At 34.7% G+C, this 19,496-nt stretch overlaps 1 protein-coding gene across 3 annotated transcripts in view; it reads left to right on the plus strand.

Annotated features, from left to right (window-relative positions):
* The window catches only part of adamts12 (ADAM metallopeptidase with thrombospondin type 1 motif, 12), a 31,002-nt gene that overhangs the window by 1,518 nt on the left and 9,988 nt on the right, over window positions 1–19,496 (plus strand). For 2 of the 3 annotated variants that reach the window (XM_058774974.1, XM_058774975.1), the window contains 13 exons: window positions 5,712–5,892; window positions 5,996–6,237; window positions 8,372–8,455; window positions 8,627–8,751; window positions 9,648–9,797; window positions 12,414–12,557; window positions 12,680–12,824; window positions 12,933–13,025; window positions 13,102–13,247; window positions 15,980–16,149; window positions 17,820–17,950; window positions 18,921–19,041; window positions 19,194–19,438. In XM_058774974.1, coding sequence (XP_058630957.1) covers window positions 5,712–5,892; window positions 5,996–6,237; window positions 8,372–8,455; window positions 8,627–8,751; window positions 9,648–9,797; window positions 12,414–12,557; window positions 12,680–12,824; window positions 12,933–13,025; window positions 13,102–13,247; window positions 15,980–16,149; window positions 17,820–17,950; window positions 18,921–19,041; window positions 19,194–19,438 — 1,977 coding nt within the window. Of the gene's footprint in view, window positions 1–1,502; window positions 1,564–5,711; window positions 5,893–5,995; window positions 6,238–8,371; window positions 8,456–8,626; window positions 8,752–9,647; window positions 9,798–12,413; window positions 12,558–12,679; window positions 12,825–12,932; window positions 13,026–13,101; window positions 13,248–15,979; window positions 16,150–17,819; window positions 17,951–18,920; window positions 19,042–19,193; window positions 19,439–19,496 lie in introns of those variants that run through there. The other variant, XM_058774976.1, reaches the window with a different exon arrangement.

The following is a 19,496-nucleotide window of genomic DNA, read 5'->3' on the forward strand; positions in this document are numbered from 1 at the left end:
GTGAACTATTCAGCCAATGACAATATCTGCACTACATCAAAATTCACCTTATTTACTTTCTTAATGCATGTTCCTGATTTAATTCTGAATCTGAACGATTCATCAGTGCACATTTTCACTGAAAAAAAAAAACTTTTTTTTATCCGATATCATCTTTTGGTTAATATCGGCATACAGTAAACATAACATTGATTAATGTCATTAATGTTGAAATTTGTTTTAAATTGATCTATATGTCTTTCTTTTAGAAGCCCCTATTAAACAATGCTATTTTAGAATTATTTATATGCTATTATATTAGTTAATATTTTGAACTGGTTTTTATTATTATATTTTCAGTCTTCAGTTTAATTTTAGTTTGTTTTATAAATTTTGTGTGCTTTTTAAACATATATTACTATTATTAAATATTATTTTATAATATTAAATATTATTATTAAATATATATTATTTTTTTAAATTTTGTATGTAGCTTTGATTTAATTTTAGTTCAATGTTAGTTCACCTTTTTGTTTTATTTCAGCTTCATTTCAGTAACAGAAAGTTTATTCGTTTTTAGTATTTGTTAACGATAATAATACTGCTAGTGATAAGTTTTCGTAAACAGACTGGTCCCAGACTGAACAAATGCCTGTCTGGAGCAACATCGACTGGCCTGACTCTTTACTCTTTGGCCCCTGTTTTGTTTGCAAAAAGTACTCAGTGTTTGGCCCTCAGAGTGACTCTACAATGAAACATCAGTGTGTGGGCCAACTGTATCCTGTATCCGCAGAGTAGATCTGAAAGAGTATATTTTCCCGATAGTGACCGTTTGACATTAAATTATCCCAATTATTACATGGCTTTCTACCAAATAAACATATAAATGAACATGAAATATTGATCTGAGTTCAAATGATTTTATAATCCAGAAACAAAGAGAGCTGGAAATGAGTTTTGTGGGAAAACAATCAGTTATCTATTTAACATTATCATACAACAATATTTAACTGCAGAAAGCCATGATTGACCAATCAGAATAGAGAGCCGTGTAATACGATCCAATAGTAGCCTGTAATTCGGAGTGGATGCTCATAAAAAGCAGGAAATTGAGAAGAACTGTAACCAGGTCAGTGTGTCAGCACATAACATGACTCATTCTAACTTGGCAATTGAACAAAAAGTTGCAAAGGGGGAAAAGAGGAGAGGCAGAATGAATCGATTGTTGGTGAAAGCACAGGAAAGAGTTTTGGACTTTAAATGAGCTTTGATTTATTAGGCCCATGCATAATTTGCAAAAGTATGCATGCAGTACCTGCACTAAATGCTCCTTCTGTCTGTCAGTCATTGCCTGAGCATGCATGCTCCTCCTGTAAGGTCATGTTTATGTCAATCAACAGCGTTTCATTACGTTCTCATGTTGTCTTTCCTCCCAAACATTTGCTTTCAGTCTCTGGTGCAATTACACTCACATTCCATTAACTTTTATATATTCACTCCTCAGGTGTTTAATGTATGGGAGAAGCAGAAAATAACAGACAGATAGTCTTCTTACTGTTGTGCAGGATGTCAAGACGATGCGAGGTGCTTTTGCTTTTAAAGTCAGGATCCTTTGCCATGTGTGTGACCAAAAGAAAATGTAATGAGGTGCAACTGATTAGCATTGCACATTTATGCACTTCCAACATGCATGAATTAAAAAAAACAACAATGTGCTAATGTTTTGTGCAATTAAAAAAAAACACTACTTTTTTAAAAGTTTGTGGTCAGTAAGATTTTTTAAAATGTTTTTTAAAGAAATATATGCTTGCCAAGGCTGCATTTATTTGATCAAAAATGCAGTAAATACAGTAATATTGTGAAATATTATTACAATTTAAAATAACATATTTTCTATTCGAATAAAATTTAAAATGTAATTTATTTCTGTGATGCAAAGCTGAATTTCCAGCATCATTACTCCAGTCTTCAGTGTCACATGATCCTTCGGAAATCATTCTAATATGCTGATTTGCTGCTCAAGAAACATTTATTATTATTAATGTTGAAAAGAGTTGTGCTACGTAACATTTTTGTGGAAATTGATGCATTTTTTTTCACAAGGGTTTTTAAAATGTCTTTACTGTGACTTTTGATCAATATAATGCATCTTTGTTGGATAAAAGTATTAATTTCTTTCAAAAAAATCTTACTGACTGCAAACGTTTAGACAGTGAATGATCTTGAAAGCAGAGCTATTGTCATCTACATGTTAAACGTGGATGGGAGAAAGTATTTTAGTAACGTGGTGCATTTCATTGCACAATAAACTGAAATTTAAGATTGTTTACTGTTTGGTTTACGGTCCTTGTGAAAAACTCAGCACTGAACTCTGTTGACTCCATTCCTGTTCAACTTTTGTTTTAAATCAGAGCAGTTACAGATAATCAAAACTACCTATCTCTGACCCGCTCTGCATTAGTCATTAGATCCATATACATTCTTCCTGCCCTCCAGAGGATGTACGGCTGGTTTTGAAGCGCTATATTGTAGTTTGAAGTCCTTTACATGAGATGGAAGTCCTATATATCCTGTTTGAAGTCCTACCAAAACCTGCAGGAACTCTGGAAGTCCAGCAACACACACATGGCTTCTGTATTAAGCAGTTCAGTTTTTGTTTTTATAATGCCCCCTGACACCAAAGCTCACGTTTGTGCTGTGAGGAGGAGAGAGAAAGAGAGGACGGGCCCACAAAAGACAGAGATGAATTAAATATCTTATTTGCTTGTGTAAAAAGTATTTTGGCAGTAAAATGAAGAAGAAAAAAAATAAAAATATATATATATATATATATACACACACACACACACACACACACACAATGTATATATTACAGTGTGTCCTGTTTAGGTTTTTTTTTTTTTTTTTTTTTTAATCAATTAAAATATAACTAATTTTAGTATGATCACTTTTTCTTTTAGCCCATATATATTTGAATATTTGAACAGGTCAAAATAAGCATGTTGTCCATACACTGTAAAAAAATAAAAAGTTGAGCGAACTTAAAAAAACATTTTTTACCAGCTTCAGCAGATTTTTGAGTTTGCTCAACTTGTTTTTGTGGGAGATTCTCAAATTTTTGTTGTATAAACTTAAAACAAGTTGAGAAAACTCAAAAATCTGCTGAAGTTTGTTGCCTTAAAATTTTAAGTTGGCTCAACTTTTTTTTTTTACAGTGTATTGTCATCCATATTTTGACATTTTATTTTCACAAGCATTATTTGAAACATATATATATATATATATATATATATATATATATATATATATATATATATATATATATTATAAAGAATTGTAATATTTTGTTATCTATTTACTGAATGATTTATATACCATGGTACTAATATGGTACATTTATTTTATTTCCTTTAAATGATATTTTAGTATTTCGAAGAATTATAATATTTGTAATATTTGATCATTCATATATCATGGTATATTTAATAGTCAATGATTTAATATTCACATACCGTAGCATAGTATTTCAATGTTGATCCAAGATACTTCAATGAATATTATATTATTATCTTTATACATGCTCAAAAACATGGCATTGCTATAGTACCTGTTCAAAAACGTTTACAATTTTAAATGATTTTAAATAATTATTTTTGGTAGAACTCAGAAGAACGCAACTGCTGCTCTTTCAAGATAAATAATGTTTTAACGATTTCTCAGATTTTAGGAGAAACAAAAAATAGACACAAATGACAAACTTACAGTAAGAGTATAGCAACTCAGATCATTTGGTTTTGAGGACATATGTGTGAGTGCCTTTAGAGCCTCATGCCATAGCTGTCTATCACAGACATGCATGTTGCAGTGGTTAGTATTGTTTAGACTCTGTGGATGATCGACTCGGCTGAGTCAATATTATGACTGCGTCTCCGAGCCCCTGGAGAATTCATGGTGTATCCCTCTGACTTTCCACAAATCCTAGTAGTTTTGTGTTACGTGTAGCCCAGTTTCAGAACATTTGGAATGTTTTTTCTGGTCACGGTTTATTTAGTTTATTCTGAACACACACACACACACACACACACCTGTTTTTGGCCTGTGGGACTGATTCATTCAGCAGGGCGGTGAACGAGTGCATGAAGTGCATCATGAGAGCCATTATCATTCCCATAAAGCTGGGATTTCACTGCATCTCCAAGAAAACATAGCAATAAGAGAAAAATGGCACATTTCAGAGATGTTTCGTTTGCCAAATGAAATCTCATGGGTTGAAACGCTCAGAGTCCAAGACATATGGACACACACTTTAAGACTGTAAAGAGTGAATGTGCAACCTGATTTGACCCTTGAAATGTGAGGCTCACACATGTCCAAAACCCTAACCTTAAGAAACACCAATGATGCTTAGGATTGAATTCATTTGAAAAGTAACGACTTTAAAGGATTTCGTCAATAAAATATAAATAAATGCTGTTCTACTGAAAAAATATCACAGTTTCCACAAAAAATATTAAGCAGCACAACTGTTTTCAACATTGATAATAATGAGAAATTTTGATTTCTGAAGGATCATGTGACACTGATAATATATTTAAAAATATATTAAAATAGAAAACAGTTACTAGAAATTGCAATAATATTTTTAATATAGTTGTTTTTACTGTATTTTTGAGCAAATCAATGCAGCCTTGGTGAGCAGAAGAGGTTTCCGACTATAGAACCTTTTGTGGAATGGAAAGGTTCCATGGTTTTTCGTGGAACTATAGATGCCAAATTATCATTATTTAAGAGTGAAACAATTGCGTTTCAAATAGCATGGATGTTTGACATTTAATAAATGCACTGAATCTATTATGTATTTGTTTTGTGTTTAAGCTTGTGCATGTGACACGTTCAGGCACACTGGATAAACTTGCTAAAGACCCTGCAGTGTGGAGGAAATGCCAGGACTGGCAAGCACTTGCAGGGAAAATTAACAAACAGGGAGTGTGACAGGAAAAATACCTTCCCTGAATTCACTGGAATTCCAACAGAGCTAAATAATGAGCCTTGACACCTGAAGTGTTATTACGGTACAAACTACTTTAAACGATTTGAACAAACCCTAATCTCTGAGCATTAACCTCTAATGCGCAGCACTGTTTTAGATACAGATATGAATGATACTGCAAATTGTGTGGCTTCATGAGTAGTCGGGCTGTTGTTTTTATAGGATGATGGATGTGCCATTTTCAACTGGGGGATGATAAAATAGACTTAAACTGACAAAGTGAGAACCCATGGGTCCCCCCACGTCATATTAGATTCATGAGGGTGATCTCTTATGTACACAGACCATAGAGACATAGGAAATCATAAAACATTTGCTAATAAAGAAATAACTTTAGAATTTGATGAAAAATACAGTAAAAACAGTAATTTTGTGAAACGTTCAGCATCATTACTCCAGTCTTCAATGTCACATGATCCTTCAGAAGTCATTCTAATATGCTGATTTGCTGCTCAAGAAACATTTCTTATTATTATCATTGCTGAAAACAAAGCACAGTCATGCTGCATAAATGTTTTTTATGGAAACCATAACACTTTTTTTTAGGATTGTTTAATAAATAGAAAGTTCAAAATAACGACATTTATTTAAAATACTTTTGTAACATTATAGATGTCTTTAATGCCATTCATCATTGCTGAATGAAATAATAACTTTTAAACGGTACTGTTTTTTCTTATAGACAGGGCTGTTAAATTTAGCGCAGGGGCCGCTATTGATCGAGCCAGTCCGTGGCCACACCTCAAACGTCACTCATCCACGACACCCACATGTGATCTACCGGAGTTCAACCTGGAGTGGACTCAGGCGGCGACGCAGCACTGATGCACACAGCATTCATCATAGTCCCTGTGGGGTCAAAGGTCAGATATGTTAGATGTATTACAAATTCTTAATAAAATGATACTTCACCAAAAAAATTACTTTAGGGAACTCATTTTGTGTGTGTGTGTGTCTCCGGTGCAGGTGGCTCTCAGTTTTCCCAGCAGGTGCAGCGGGAGAGAGAGCGCTGGGAGCGGGAGCAGCGCCAGCAGGGTGGGGATCGTAACCATGATCCGGATCGAGAGTGGGAACAACCACGGAGGATCTCCCCTCGCTCCATCAGCAAAGAGCGCTGGGTGGAGACCATGGTGGTGGGCGACTCCAAACTCGTGGACTACCACGGAAGTGGAAACGTTGAGTCCTACATCTTTACCATCATGAACATGGTAAGTACATTCAAGTACTTCTAGTATGTTCAAACACTTATGGCAAATTCATCTTTACAGGTTAATTACGACGTCAGGTGTGTTCAAGTCACTTTGGTCAGAGATGCAATGTACCTTTTCTGCATAAAATTCTGCAAGATTTTTAAGCTTCTACAGAATGATGAATAAAAAATGTGTTTTTGCTTTATGTTGTTCAATTTATGAAGGTGCTGTAAATTGAATTGTTACATATTGTAAATGCACAATATTATCATAGATGCAATTTCAACAAATTTATTGTCAATACAGATGCTGCTTCTAATATAAATCCGTCATGTTTTTTCAACTTGAAAACTCACAGCTTAAAGAAAGTTCAGTTACACTTCATTTTGATGGTCCCCTTTAGACATTCTGTTGACTATAAGTAACTTTGCAGCTAAACTTCAACTAAGGGTCAGATGTATTTAACATTAAGAGTGCAATTCCCATAAAAACGCTGACGGGACTGTAAGTTCGATTTGGCGATTTAGTGCGCAAATTAAAGAACACAGATGCAGCTAAATCATTTCCATAGTGAACAATGCAACCTAGCAGCACAAATTAGCATAGAGTTGCAAACAAGCAAAGCCAATGATAATCCGGTGTGTGTAATCCACTAGCAACACAGGTGCAAACTGGGTTAAGAAATGCTTTATGGGGATGTTAATGGTGCAAAAAAAGAGAAAACTGACCATCGCAAACCTTAGTAAAATCACCTTGCATGAAAGGAAACTCCTACAAATGCATTTGCAATAAATGGTCAGCCAAAAAAATCACTGTGTCCAAGCCTTTTCAGCACACATTGCGTGTCTTTTTTAATGCCAAAAGAGGGTTTGCTCTGGCGCAAGCTGTTAATAAATCTGTCCCGAACTCTTATGTTAGTAGAGTATTAGAGGACTGTTATTTGACATGAACTTGTAAAGTTACTTATTGTCAGTAGAATGTCTGTTGGAGGACCCAGGGGCGGACTTAGTGATTTGGGGGCCCTAAGCAAATTTCAGGTACGGGGCCCCAACAAAATAACTATAATGCTCTTTTACACGTAACCCTTATTTTGCTCGCTAGCTCTCTCTCATTATAGCTATAGCTATTATTTATTGTAACTATTACCCCTTCACAACTTAAGTAGCCTAAATAATTGGTCAACCTGATGCTGTTCTAAAGCCATATTAAGCTACCTTATTTTTTTCAATAAGACATATTAAAAAAAAAAAAAAAAAATGCTTGCACTTTGAATTGTAAACTTCTTCAATCTTTTTCCAAAAAGTATTAAAATGTCATAAAAATTATCCCATGCAACTCGTTCCATATTCCAAGTGTTCTTAAGGCATATGATAGGGTCTGCCGAGAAACAAATCGAAAATATAATCTATTAAGCGAAAATCTCCAGTCATTGTATTTGTGCATTCATACGAGTTTATAGTTCATTTGCATTTATTGTTCGCGCTGGCATGCCTAGGAAAAGCACACAAGAGAGTCATTTTGAAACATCAAGACAAATAAAATTATGACTTGAAACAATTTCTTTACTGAGGTGAATATATCTGTTCTGAGACGAGCGTAGAATGTGCGCAAAGAGCGCTCCGTCTATAATCACTAAAAGCTGTCACTCACTTCAGTTCATCGCGAATTCACGACGTTCCGTTAATAAGCTCTCTGCACAATGAATCTCTTATTTACATCTTATCTACACATTGTTATAATGAGAGGACTCACAAGCTTGCAGAACTCCGCACCTGACAAAAACTCGCCGTTTTGAGTGGTGAGTGAACATTTGACGCTGTCCATAACACAAATACATACTGGTGCATTTGCCAAATATGTTTTGGCGAATATCAGACGGGGCCCCCTGATTCCCCGGGGCCCTAAGCGGCCGCTTACCTCGCCTATTGGTAAAGTCCGCCCCTGGGAGGACCATCAAAATAAAGTGTTAGAGAAAGTTCAGAGTTTCCCACTCATAATTATGACTTTTATGTGTGTTCAACTCGTAAATACATCATTCCGACATGATACGAATGCAACATTTGACTTTCACTGTATAGAAAAGAGCAGCTTGATAAACTAAAATTGTATTTTTGACTTTCATATGTAGATATTTTGTATCATTTTTTTGTAGGTGGCTGGAATTTTTCACGATGCCAGCATTGGTAATGCTATCCATATCGTATTGGTCCGGCTCATTCTTCTACACGGAGAGGAGGTACATATGAATCGAGGCATAATTTGCTTTACATCCAGTCCTTTCTAACTGAAAAGATCAGCTTAGACCAACATGAGTTTTCAGGAGGTCCTGATCTATGTTGGTTTGTGCTGGTTAAACATGGACAACTTTTACTACTTTTACTTTACTGCTACTTTTGTGTGTTTTCAGAAAGGGCTGAAGATCATTCACCACGCTGATACGACTCTCAACAGCTTCTGTACCTGGCAAAAAAACCTCAATCCTCAAAGTGACACTCATCCTGCACACCATGACGTCGCTATACTCATCACACGGTGAAAACACCCTAGCCAATCATTTACTGTCATTTTTATTCATTTTTTTCAGGTTTTAAAAATATATTTCTAAGTATTTTTAATCATTTTATTTCATTTACTTCATCTTAAGCATTTTTTTTAAATCTAATATTTATATTGATGATTTCTGAAGGGTCATGTGACACTGAAGACTGGAGTAATCTATGCTAAAAATTAAGCTTCTATAACAGAAATTAAATACTTTTTAAAAATATAATTAAATGGCAAACAGTTAATATTAAATTGTATTAATATTTCACAATATTACTGTCAAGTGTGCATTCTTGTAAAATATATGTCAAATATATGCATTCTTATGGTTATAATTATAATATGGTCAAAAATCAATTGTATGTTGACGAAATATTATCTAAATGCTCTAAATAATAATATCTAAATATCTTTATCTAATTATCTACATTTATTCAAGTCCATGAAATTATTTAATATTGCTGAATGAACCTCAGTACCCTGGAATAAATACCTAGTAAAGCATGATGCCATTACCAGAGGATGAAGTGCTGTCAAACACACATGTGAACCCGCTGACTCTCATTTATTATCATAAATGTCAGTTTCTTGGTTGCAGTAATGGAGCTGTTTATCTCTGAGCATTTAACAGACCCTAAACGCTCTCGTTTTAACCCAGAGCACCACAGACTGAATGACTTCACCATGCTCTGTGTCCAAGGCTTGAGATTCTCCAGAGCTCATTCATGCTGAACACAGCCAGATAAATGACAAAGAATTCAACCCCTGCCATAACTCTTCTTCAGCAGTTTTAGCCCTGCAGCACGACTTTAGTAGTCTATAAAACGAATCAAAGCAGCTGTTGTGCCCTGTTGTGCCTGACCTGATGTGATCTCTCCTCTCAGGAAGGATATCTGCGCAGGCATGAATCAGCCGTGTGAGACGCTGGGCTTGTCTCACCTGTCAGGCATGTGCCAGCCGCATCGCTCCTGTAATATCAACGAGGACTCAGGGCTACCTGTCGCTTTCACCATTGCTCATGAACTCGGACACAGGTACATTTTTATGGGTCGTTCTCATGAAACAGTGCCATTAGTGCCTAAATATGGCATTCATTTTTCAGGTCACATTTTTCCCACCTCTGGCTCAATTTTCATGCTAAGAATATTTTTTCTTTAAAAACTGATTTGAATTGGTTGTAATTTAGTTTTACAAGATGACACTTAAATAATAATAATATTTTTTAATTAAAAATGACAATTGGAGTTTAACGGTGTGGTACACAGCTTTATGTGGTTGAACAGAAATTGAAAAACAAATGCATTTCCTGATAAAATGCATAAAGTATTTTAGAAAATAATACATATTGAAAAATACATCTTTTTTAAATTTTGTATAACTCATTGTAATATTATAATGGAATGCAAACTGGGTGACATTCCTATTCAACATTTATTTATTTATTTTTAAAAATAAAAATAAAATTTTACATTGCAAACCAAACAATGTTAAATCTATTAAATAATGTGACTACATTAATTTACTTATGCATTCCTGTGTTATATTGCATGATTCTTTGATGCTAAAAAATAAAAAAAAAGTTTATTTTCACGTTTGGCGTCAGTAAGATCTTTTTTATTTGTATTTTTTTTTTCATAATTTTATTCTGCAAGGATGCATTAAAGTGACAGTAAATACATTTATAATGCAGGGTTTGTACAAGGTGCTTAAAGTGCTTGAAGTACTTGAATTTGACTTTTTGAAATTTAAGTCCCGGAAAACCCGTGAAATTTTTTTTGAGAAGGCCATATTTTTGAGAAGGTACTTGAAAAGTACTTGAATTTTTAAAAGGCAGTAGCCTATATATGAAATTAGTGTTAGTTTTTTTTTTTTTCGATAAAACTAAATTAACAATGAATGCAGCAAGTCTGATATAACTACGGAGCCATTTCGAGAGCGCGCACAAGATATGTGATATTAAACGTGACATGATACTCCTTGAGGTGAAAAGCGGTCTCGCGATGTCAATGTAAAGTTGAGTTTGTGGTAAAACCTTTGATAGTGCTTGCATTGTGTTGTTCGGTCTTTTATTGTGGACAAGTGCTGTTTGTTTCGGTTTCCAATCACGTGCGTTTGGGAATGCATATGAAGTCTGATGCGCTTTGCATATGCTATGAATTTGTGTTGCAACGTTCATCTTGGAAGTGCACAGTGCACGTTATCGCACTAGATTTGGAACATAAATCATTTATAAACCTATGCCAACACAGGAGATTACATCAACATATTTCTAAATATGAGATTTCAAAATAAAAGTTCAAACCCTCCCTCTGAGTTTGCATGTGGCCAAATATTAAAATTAAATGGATTTAAACGTCCTTGAATCACGCTGTAGAGTGAAGCATCGCCAGGCCGTTGGCGCCCTCTGCAGGTATTTGCTATAATACATAATGTACTTGATTGTTCATATTTTGTGTAGGCATATTACATTACGTAGGCCTATTTCAACTGTGTTTTTCAATAAAACCCTACTTGGTTTTGATACTTTATTTGAACCAATTATTATTGCCTCATCATTAGTTTATATATAAATAGTCATACTAAAGCCTGTTTTTACTTTAGTCTATTTATATTACTAAAAAATATCAGATTAATTGATTGTCAAAATAATTAATAGATTACTTGATTAACAAAATAATCATTAGTAATGGCCCTATATTAGTTAAAATATTTCAAAATACAACTGCATTGTTTTGATTTGTGTGATATAAAAGACAAACATTTTGTCTTTTAAAAATAGTATTAAAATATTGTCTGGTTCTAGTGAACCAGGTAACTGTACTTTGTCTCATCTCGTGAGCTAAGTGTATAGTCACAGCCCTAGTGTCGATAAGCGGTGATATAGCTCATAATTTTCCAAGTGTATGACACAGCTTTCATTCTTCAGGTCAATCATATATTCATGAAAAAAAAATCGATAACTTTGCCGTAATATCCTTTCAAATGTTAAAGTTGCCACAGTCATTGCATGCTTTTGTGCTGCACATTATTTGTACCATTTTGTTTTATTCGTTTATTAGAATTTGAAAAATAATGATATTGTTTGATAAGTGAGATTTTAGTCCTTGAAAACCAAAAAAGTAGTGCTTGAAAAGTCCTTGAATTTCAGTTTGCAGTTTCTGTACGAACCCTGATAATATTACAAAAGATTTCTTTTTTAAATAAATGCTGGTCTTTTAAACTTTTAATTCATCAAAGAATCTTGAAAAAAAACGTATCATGTTTTCCACCAAATATTAAGCAGCATGTTTTCAACATTGATAATAATAAGAATGTTTATTGAGCAGCAAATCAGTATATTAGAGTGATTTCTGAAGGATCATGTCATGTGACACTGAAGACTGGAGCAATGATACTGAAAATTCAGCTTTGCATCACAGAAATAAATTCTGTTTTAAAATATATGTACTGTATAAAAATAGAAAACAGTTATTTTAAATTGAAGTAACATTTTACAATATTACTGTTTTTGCTGTACAATTAATGTAGCCTTGATGAGCAGAAGACACTTCTTTCAAAAAATTTTACAAATCTTGCTGACCCCAAACTTTTAAATGGTACTGTATGTTAAAAAAGATAAAAAGGTGATGTCACCTTGTTTTGTGCTGTAGTTTCGGAATCCATCATGATGGTCAAGGGAATGACTGTGAGTTAATAGGGAGGCAACCATTCATCATGTCCCGCCAGCTTCACTACGACTCCTCTCCTCTCACCTGGTCCTCCTGCAGCAAGGAGTACATAACACGCTTTCTCGAGTGAGAACACGCACTCATGTAGAGGAACATGTAATTGCATGCTTTATATCTTACATCTTACGGCTAATTTTTAAATATTCCAGACTATGATCTTCATTCATAAAGCTCTGTTATCCTCTCAGCCGCGGTTGGGGTTTCTGTCTGGATGACCGGCCGTCTAAGAGGGACCTCAGCTCCCCGATGGCGGCACCAGGAGTGCGGTACACCCCTCAGCACCAGTGCCAGCTGCAGTACGGACCCAACGCCACCTTCTGCTCAGAAGTGGAAGTAAGGAGTGCATTCATTCAAAAATCAAGATGAATAAAATACAGCTCCAAAACATTTTTTGTCTCTAATAATGAAATAAACCATTAATTCAGGCTCTATTGGTTCCAGAATGTATGTCAGATTCTGTGGTGCTCTGTAAATGGATCATGCCGCTCCAAACTGGACTCGCCGATAGATGGAACCAGGTGTGGGCCTGAGAAGGTATAAGAGATTGACATTCAAATAAAAGTATTTTGTATTATTGTATACTGTATTTAATTCTGTGTGTGTGTGTCAGTGGTGTATCTCTGGTGAGTGTGTGATCGTAGGGAAGTTACCGGAAACAGTGCATGGAGGCTGGGGTCCCTGGAGCACCTGGTCTCACTGCTCTCGCACCTGTGGAGCCGGCGTCCAGTCAGCAGACAGGGAATGCAACCATCCCAAGTACACATCACTCTCTACTGCTGCTTATATATTATTTCTCAGTGCTCTTCTTTCTTTCTTTCATTCATTCATTTTTGTGGTCCGTAAGGTTTTATTTCTTAAACATAAATACTTGTATTCAGTGAGGATGCATTAAATTGATTAAAAGTGACAGCAAAGACATTTATAATGTTATAAAATATTTCTATTTTAAATAAATGCTGTTCTTTTGAACTTTCTATTCATCAAAGAATTCTGAAAAAAAAAAAATCATGGTTTCCAAAAAAATATTAAACAGCACAACTTTTTAGATATTGATAATAATATTTTTATTTTATTTTTAATTTTTTGAGCAGCAAATCAGCATATTAGGATGATTTCTGAAGGATCATGTGACAATGAAGCCCTTTTGAATTACAATATATTCAAATGGTTACTGTTTTTACTATATTTTTGATCAAATAAATGTAGCCTTGGTTATCATAAGAGATTTAATTTAAAACATGAACAAATCTTACAGACCACAGTTTTATTTAAATATCAGTGTGCTTGTATGCATATATACTGTAGCTATAAGGTGCTGTATGTTTATTTTAAGAAATTAATATTTTATATATAAAGTTTAGTTTTGTTTTTATACAACCCGAATTCCGGAAATGTTGGGACGTTTTTTTAAAATCTGAATAAAATGAAAAAGATTTTCAAATCACATGAGCCAATATTTTATTCACAATAGAACATAGAGAACATAACAAATGTTTAAACAGAGAAATTTTACACTTTTATCCACTAAATAAGCTCATTTCAAATTTGATGCCTGCTACAGGTCTCAAAAAAGTTGGCACGGGGCAACAAAGGGCTGAAAAAGCAAGAAATTTTGAAAATATTCAGCTGGGAGAACATCTAGCAACTAATTAAGTTAACTGACATCAGGTCTGTAACATGATTAGCTATAAAAGGGATGTCTTAGAGAGGCAGAGTCTCTCAGAAGTAAAGATGGGCAGAGGCTCTGCAATCTGTGAAAGAGTGCGTAAAAAGATTGTGGAATACTTTAAAAACAACGTTTCTCAACGTCAAATTGCAAAAGCTTTGCAAATCGAATCATCTACAGTGCATAACATCATCAAAAGATTCAGAGTAACTGGAGAAATCTCTGTGCGTAAGGGACAAGGCTGAAGACCTTTGTTGCATGCCCGTGGTCTTCGGGCCCTCAGAAGACACTGCATCACTCATCGGCATGATTGTGTCATTACTAAATGGGCCCAGGAATACTTCCAGAAACCACTGTCTGTAAACACAAACCGCCGTGCCATCTGCAGATGCCAACTAAAGCTCTATCATGCAAAAAGGAAGCCAAATGTGAACATGGTCCAGAAGCGCCGTCGTGTCCTATGAGCCAAGGCTCATTTAAAATGGACTGTTTCAAAGTGGAAAAGACGAGTCCAAATTTGACATTTTTGTTGGAAATCACGGACGCCATGTCCTCCGGGCTAAAGAGGAGGGAGACCTTCCAGCGTGTTATCAGCGTTCAGTTCAAAAGCCAGCATCTCTGATGGTATGGGGGTGCATAAGTGCATACGTTATGGGCAGCTTGCATGTTTGGAAGGCACTATGAATGCTGAAAGGTGTATATAAAGGTTTTAGAGCAACATATGCTCCCCTCCACACAACGTCTATTTCAGGGAAGGCCTTGTGTATTTCAGCATGACAAAAAAAAAAAAAAATACTGCAGCTATTAAATCAGCATGGCTTTGTAGTAGAAGAGTCCGGGTGCTGAATTGGCCTGCCTGCAGTCCAGATCTTTCACCTATAGAGAACATTTGGCAAATCATTAAAGGAAAAATACGTCAAAGACGACCACAAACTTCAGCAGCTGGAAACCTATATCAGGCAAGAATGGGACCAAATTTTTAACACCAAAACTCAAGAAACTCATAACCTCGATGCCTAGACGTCTTCAAACTGTTTTGAAAAGAAGAGGAGATGCTACACCATGGTAAACATGCCCCCGTCCCAACTATTATGAGACCTGTAGCAGGCATCAAATTTGAAATGAGCTCATTTTGTGCATAACATTGTAAAATTTCTCAGTTTAAACATTTGTTATGTTATCTATTATATATTCTATTGTGAATAAAATATTGGCTCATGTGATTTGAAATTCTTTTAGTTTTCATTTTTTTCAAATTTAAAAAAACGTCCCAACATTTTCGGAATTCGGGTTGTACACACACACACAATTTAAATATAGTTAAAAATATAATTAAAAATGCATTATGTGCCATGAAGATTAACTAAAATCTAAGACAACTAAAAGGTTAAAAAAATCAAATTATTAATTTCTCACACTTCAAAATGAAAGATTCTGGGATATAGTATTCAGTGCAGTATTCATATTAGGTGGATATTCTATGCATAGAGAATTTGCATACTGGAGAATAAACATACTACACAAAAAATATTGTGGTAGTATGCTCTTCTGTTGATTTATTTCTGCCCAGTATCTGCTGTACTACAAGCAGAATACACTAGAGGGCACACCTGTAACTATTTTACAAACCGTTGCCTTTTGGTGTGTAGTTTGTGCTCCGTCATAAATTGAGTAGCATCTTAAAACCACCTCATTTTCTTAAAGTAACCGCTTTTAAGTCTGTCTCTTTTTTCTCCCCATTTCAATTTCTCCACCTTCTCTGTCTTTTCTTGTACATTTTGCTGAACATGATCTGTATCATGATTTGTGTTTCTATGTACAGACCTGAGTTTGGAGGCAAATATTGTACAGGTGAGCGGAAGCGCTACAGAATTTGCAACACAAAACCTTGTGCCAGAAAACATCCCTCCTTCAGAGAGATGCAGTGCAGTGAATTTAACACTGTGCCATACCACAATGAACTCTACGAGTGGATACCCGTTGCAAGCTCATGTAAGAGCACTTTGCATCACACACATCAACATATTGCATTCAAATTTGTATATGTGCATGATACAAAATAAAAATATAATATTTTAATATTGTAATATATTATTTTACCAGAAGTTTTTAAATGTACACTGCTGTACAAAAATGTTTTTGAAAAAAGTCTACTATGCTCACCAAAGCTGCATTTACTGTATCAAAAATACAAAAAAGTAATATGAAATAACTATTTTCTATTTTAATATATTTTAAAATGACATTTATTCCTTTGATCAAAGCTGAATTCTCAGCATCATTACTCCAGTCTTCAGTGTCACATGATCCTTCAGAAATCATTCTAATATGCTGATTTGCTGCTCAATAAACATTTCTTATTATCATCAAACATGCCCAAACACCCAGCATCACGGTGGTGACTTTTTCTTTTTCTCAATAACTGTTTGAATAAACACAACTGTAAAGCATGTAATGTTTTTTGTACTGAAGACTTGAAGAAAACATGTGCTTTCTACAACTGAACAGCTGAGCCAAGATACTGTGTTAATGCATGCTGCGGCGGGGCGAGGCCTGTTGACATTAACATAAAACTTCTTACACGTGGCTGCTTACAATTTTATAGAGTTTGTTGGTTCACATTCAAGAATGCCCCACTTTTATTAGCCAGCTTTAGAGGCGTGTGGATTCCTGACACAAGTGTTTAGTCATTGTTGTTTGCTCTGTTTAAGCCGTTGGAGCGCAGCGTGAGTATTGGATTGTAGATTATAACCTAAATACTATTTGATGTTTGCATGGTAACAATACCAATTAATTATAAATTATGTGATTTTGTCTGATTTTGTTAACTTAGAGTAACAAACAGTTATTTTGGGGTCTCTTAACTAGTTGCTTATTAGCATGCATATTACTAGAATATTAGCCATTTATTAGTAGTAATTAAGCACATATTAATGCCTTATTCTACATGACCTTATTCTACATCCCTAATCCTACCCAACACCTAAACTTAACAACTACCTTACTAACTATTAATAAGCAGCAAATTAGGAATTTATTGAGAGAAAAGTCGTAGTTAAAAGTGAATAAGTGTTCCCTATTCTAAAGTGTTACCAAAGTTAGACTACTGAACAAAAGTGTGGAGTCAGTAAGTTTTTGTTTTTTTTAAGAAATTAATACTTTTATTCAGTAAGGACGCATTAAACTGATCAAAAGTGTCAGTAAAGACATTTATAATGTTAAAAGCTTTCTATTTCAATTAAATGCCACTCTTATTCATCAAAGAATTTCCACAAAAATATGAAGCAGCACCACTGTTTTCAACATTGATAATAATAAGAAATGTTTCTTGAGCAGCAAATCAGCATATTAGAATGATTTCTGGAGGATCATGTGACACTGAAGACTGGAGTAATGATGCTGAAAATTCAGCTTTTCATCACAGGAATAAATTTCATCTTAAAATATATTAAAACAGTTATTTTTAATTGTAATAATATTTCACAATATTACTGTGTTTAATGTATTTTGGCTCAATTAAAAACATTGAAAATCCTACAGACCCCAAACTTTTGGTATACCAAATGTTTTAGTAAAATGCTTTTGCAAACAGTACTATGTTCAAATGTTTGACTATATAATACGGTAAGTAGCACGTCACTCTCTCGTTCTGTCTCTCACAGCACGTCCATGCGAGCTGCACTGCAAGCCTGCGGATGAGAACTTTTCTGAGAAGATGTTGGATGCGGTTACAGATGGAACGCCCTGCTTTATGAACAACAGCAGAAACATCTGTGTCAATGGTGTGTGCAAGGTAGTGTGGCTGGGTATGTCCTACTTTCAACCCATTTGTGCTCATGTGTGCGCTGGTGTATTGATGTTTTGTCTGTGTTCTGTAGCTGTACAGTGATGTCTACAAAGTGCACTTAAGCGACACTTTTACATCATTTTCATCAGAATATCAAAGGAATGCCTGTGCTTCACGAGCTTCACTAACATAACGTTTCTTCATTATTGTTGCTCAATGTCTTTTAATCAGCTAGTGTTTTGGTCATTTTTAGTGGATGTATGAAATCATTTCTTCTCAAGTAAACACAGGTCTAGTTCATCACATTAACTAGGAAAATGTTTCACAAACACAAAGTGGTGCAATACTTTTAGCTTCATCTTGAAACTCATGCTACCATTCAAAGGTTTGGGGACGGTGAGATTTTTAAAATGTCTCTCATGCTCACCAAAACTGCTTTTATTTGATCAAAAATACTGTAAAAACTGTAACTGTTTTCTATTTGAATATATTTTAGAATGTAATTCATTCCAGAGATGGAAAAGCATCATTACTACAGTCTTCAGTGTCACATGATCAGAAATGATCAGAAATCATTTGAATATTCTGATTTGCATTTATTATTATTATTGTCAATGTTGGAAGCAGTAGGGCTAATAATATTTTATGGAAACTGAAATGCATTTTTTGATAAATAGAAGCTTCAAAAGAACAGCATTTATTTGAAATAGCATTTTTTTTAATAACATTATAAATGTCTTTATTGTCACTTTTGCTAAATATAAGTATTTATTTCTTTTAAAAAAATCATTTTTGAGTGAACTATCCATTTTGGTCAACAGAATGTGTGAAAGGTGCATTTTTTGCCTCCTCTTAATATTAATCTTTCATGTTATAAGAGAAGTAAATTGTGAGTTATGTTTTAGTGCCATAGACAAAAACTATAGTTTGTGCTTTTGTATATATCTGTATGTGTTTATGTGTAATCTTTCTCCAGGAGGTGGGTTGTGATTTTGGCATTAATTCTAATGCTAAAGAGGACGGCTGTGGCGTTTGTCTCGGTGATGGATCCACTTGTGAGACAGTGAAGGAGAACTTTGTGGCTCAAGATGGATCTGGTGTGTAATCTCTAGCCCTGTCTCTGAGAAGCACACATGACTTACTGTATATGTATATGTATATATATATGTATATAATATTATATACTAAATTACATTTCACAAATGATTAAATGTTTTAAATGGTTTATAAGTGAGATTATGTAATTTAGGTTACACAGACCTGGTTTTGATCCCTGAGGGAGCTCGGGATATCTTCATACAGGAAGTGGAAGAGGCTGGGAATTTCCTTGTGATCCGATCGGCAGATTCAGATGAGTATTTCCTCAACGGGAATTACATAATTCAGTGGAACGGAGAGTACGAGGCAGGTGGCACAAAGTTTTACTACGATCGGATGGGTAATATGGAGAATCTCACCTCAGCAGGACCAACAACTGAACCTGTCATGATCCAGGTACTGAACCTCACGCATGTAAAAATATTAAAGGAATATTCTGGGTTCAATATCAATT

Source organism: Onychostoma macrolepis, chromosome 05, assembly GCF_012432095.1.
Source record: "Onychostoma macrolepis isolate SWU-2019 chromosome 05, ASM1243209v1, whole genome shotgun sequence".
In the NCBI taxonomy this organism is placed as follows: Eukaryota; Metazoa; Chordata; class Actinopteri; order Cypriniformes; family Cyprinidae; genus Onychostoma; species Onychostoma macrolepis.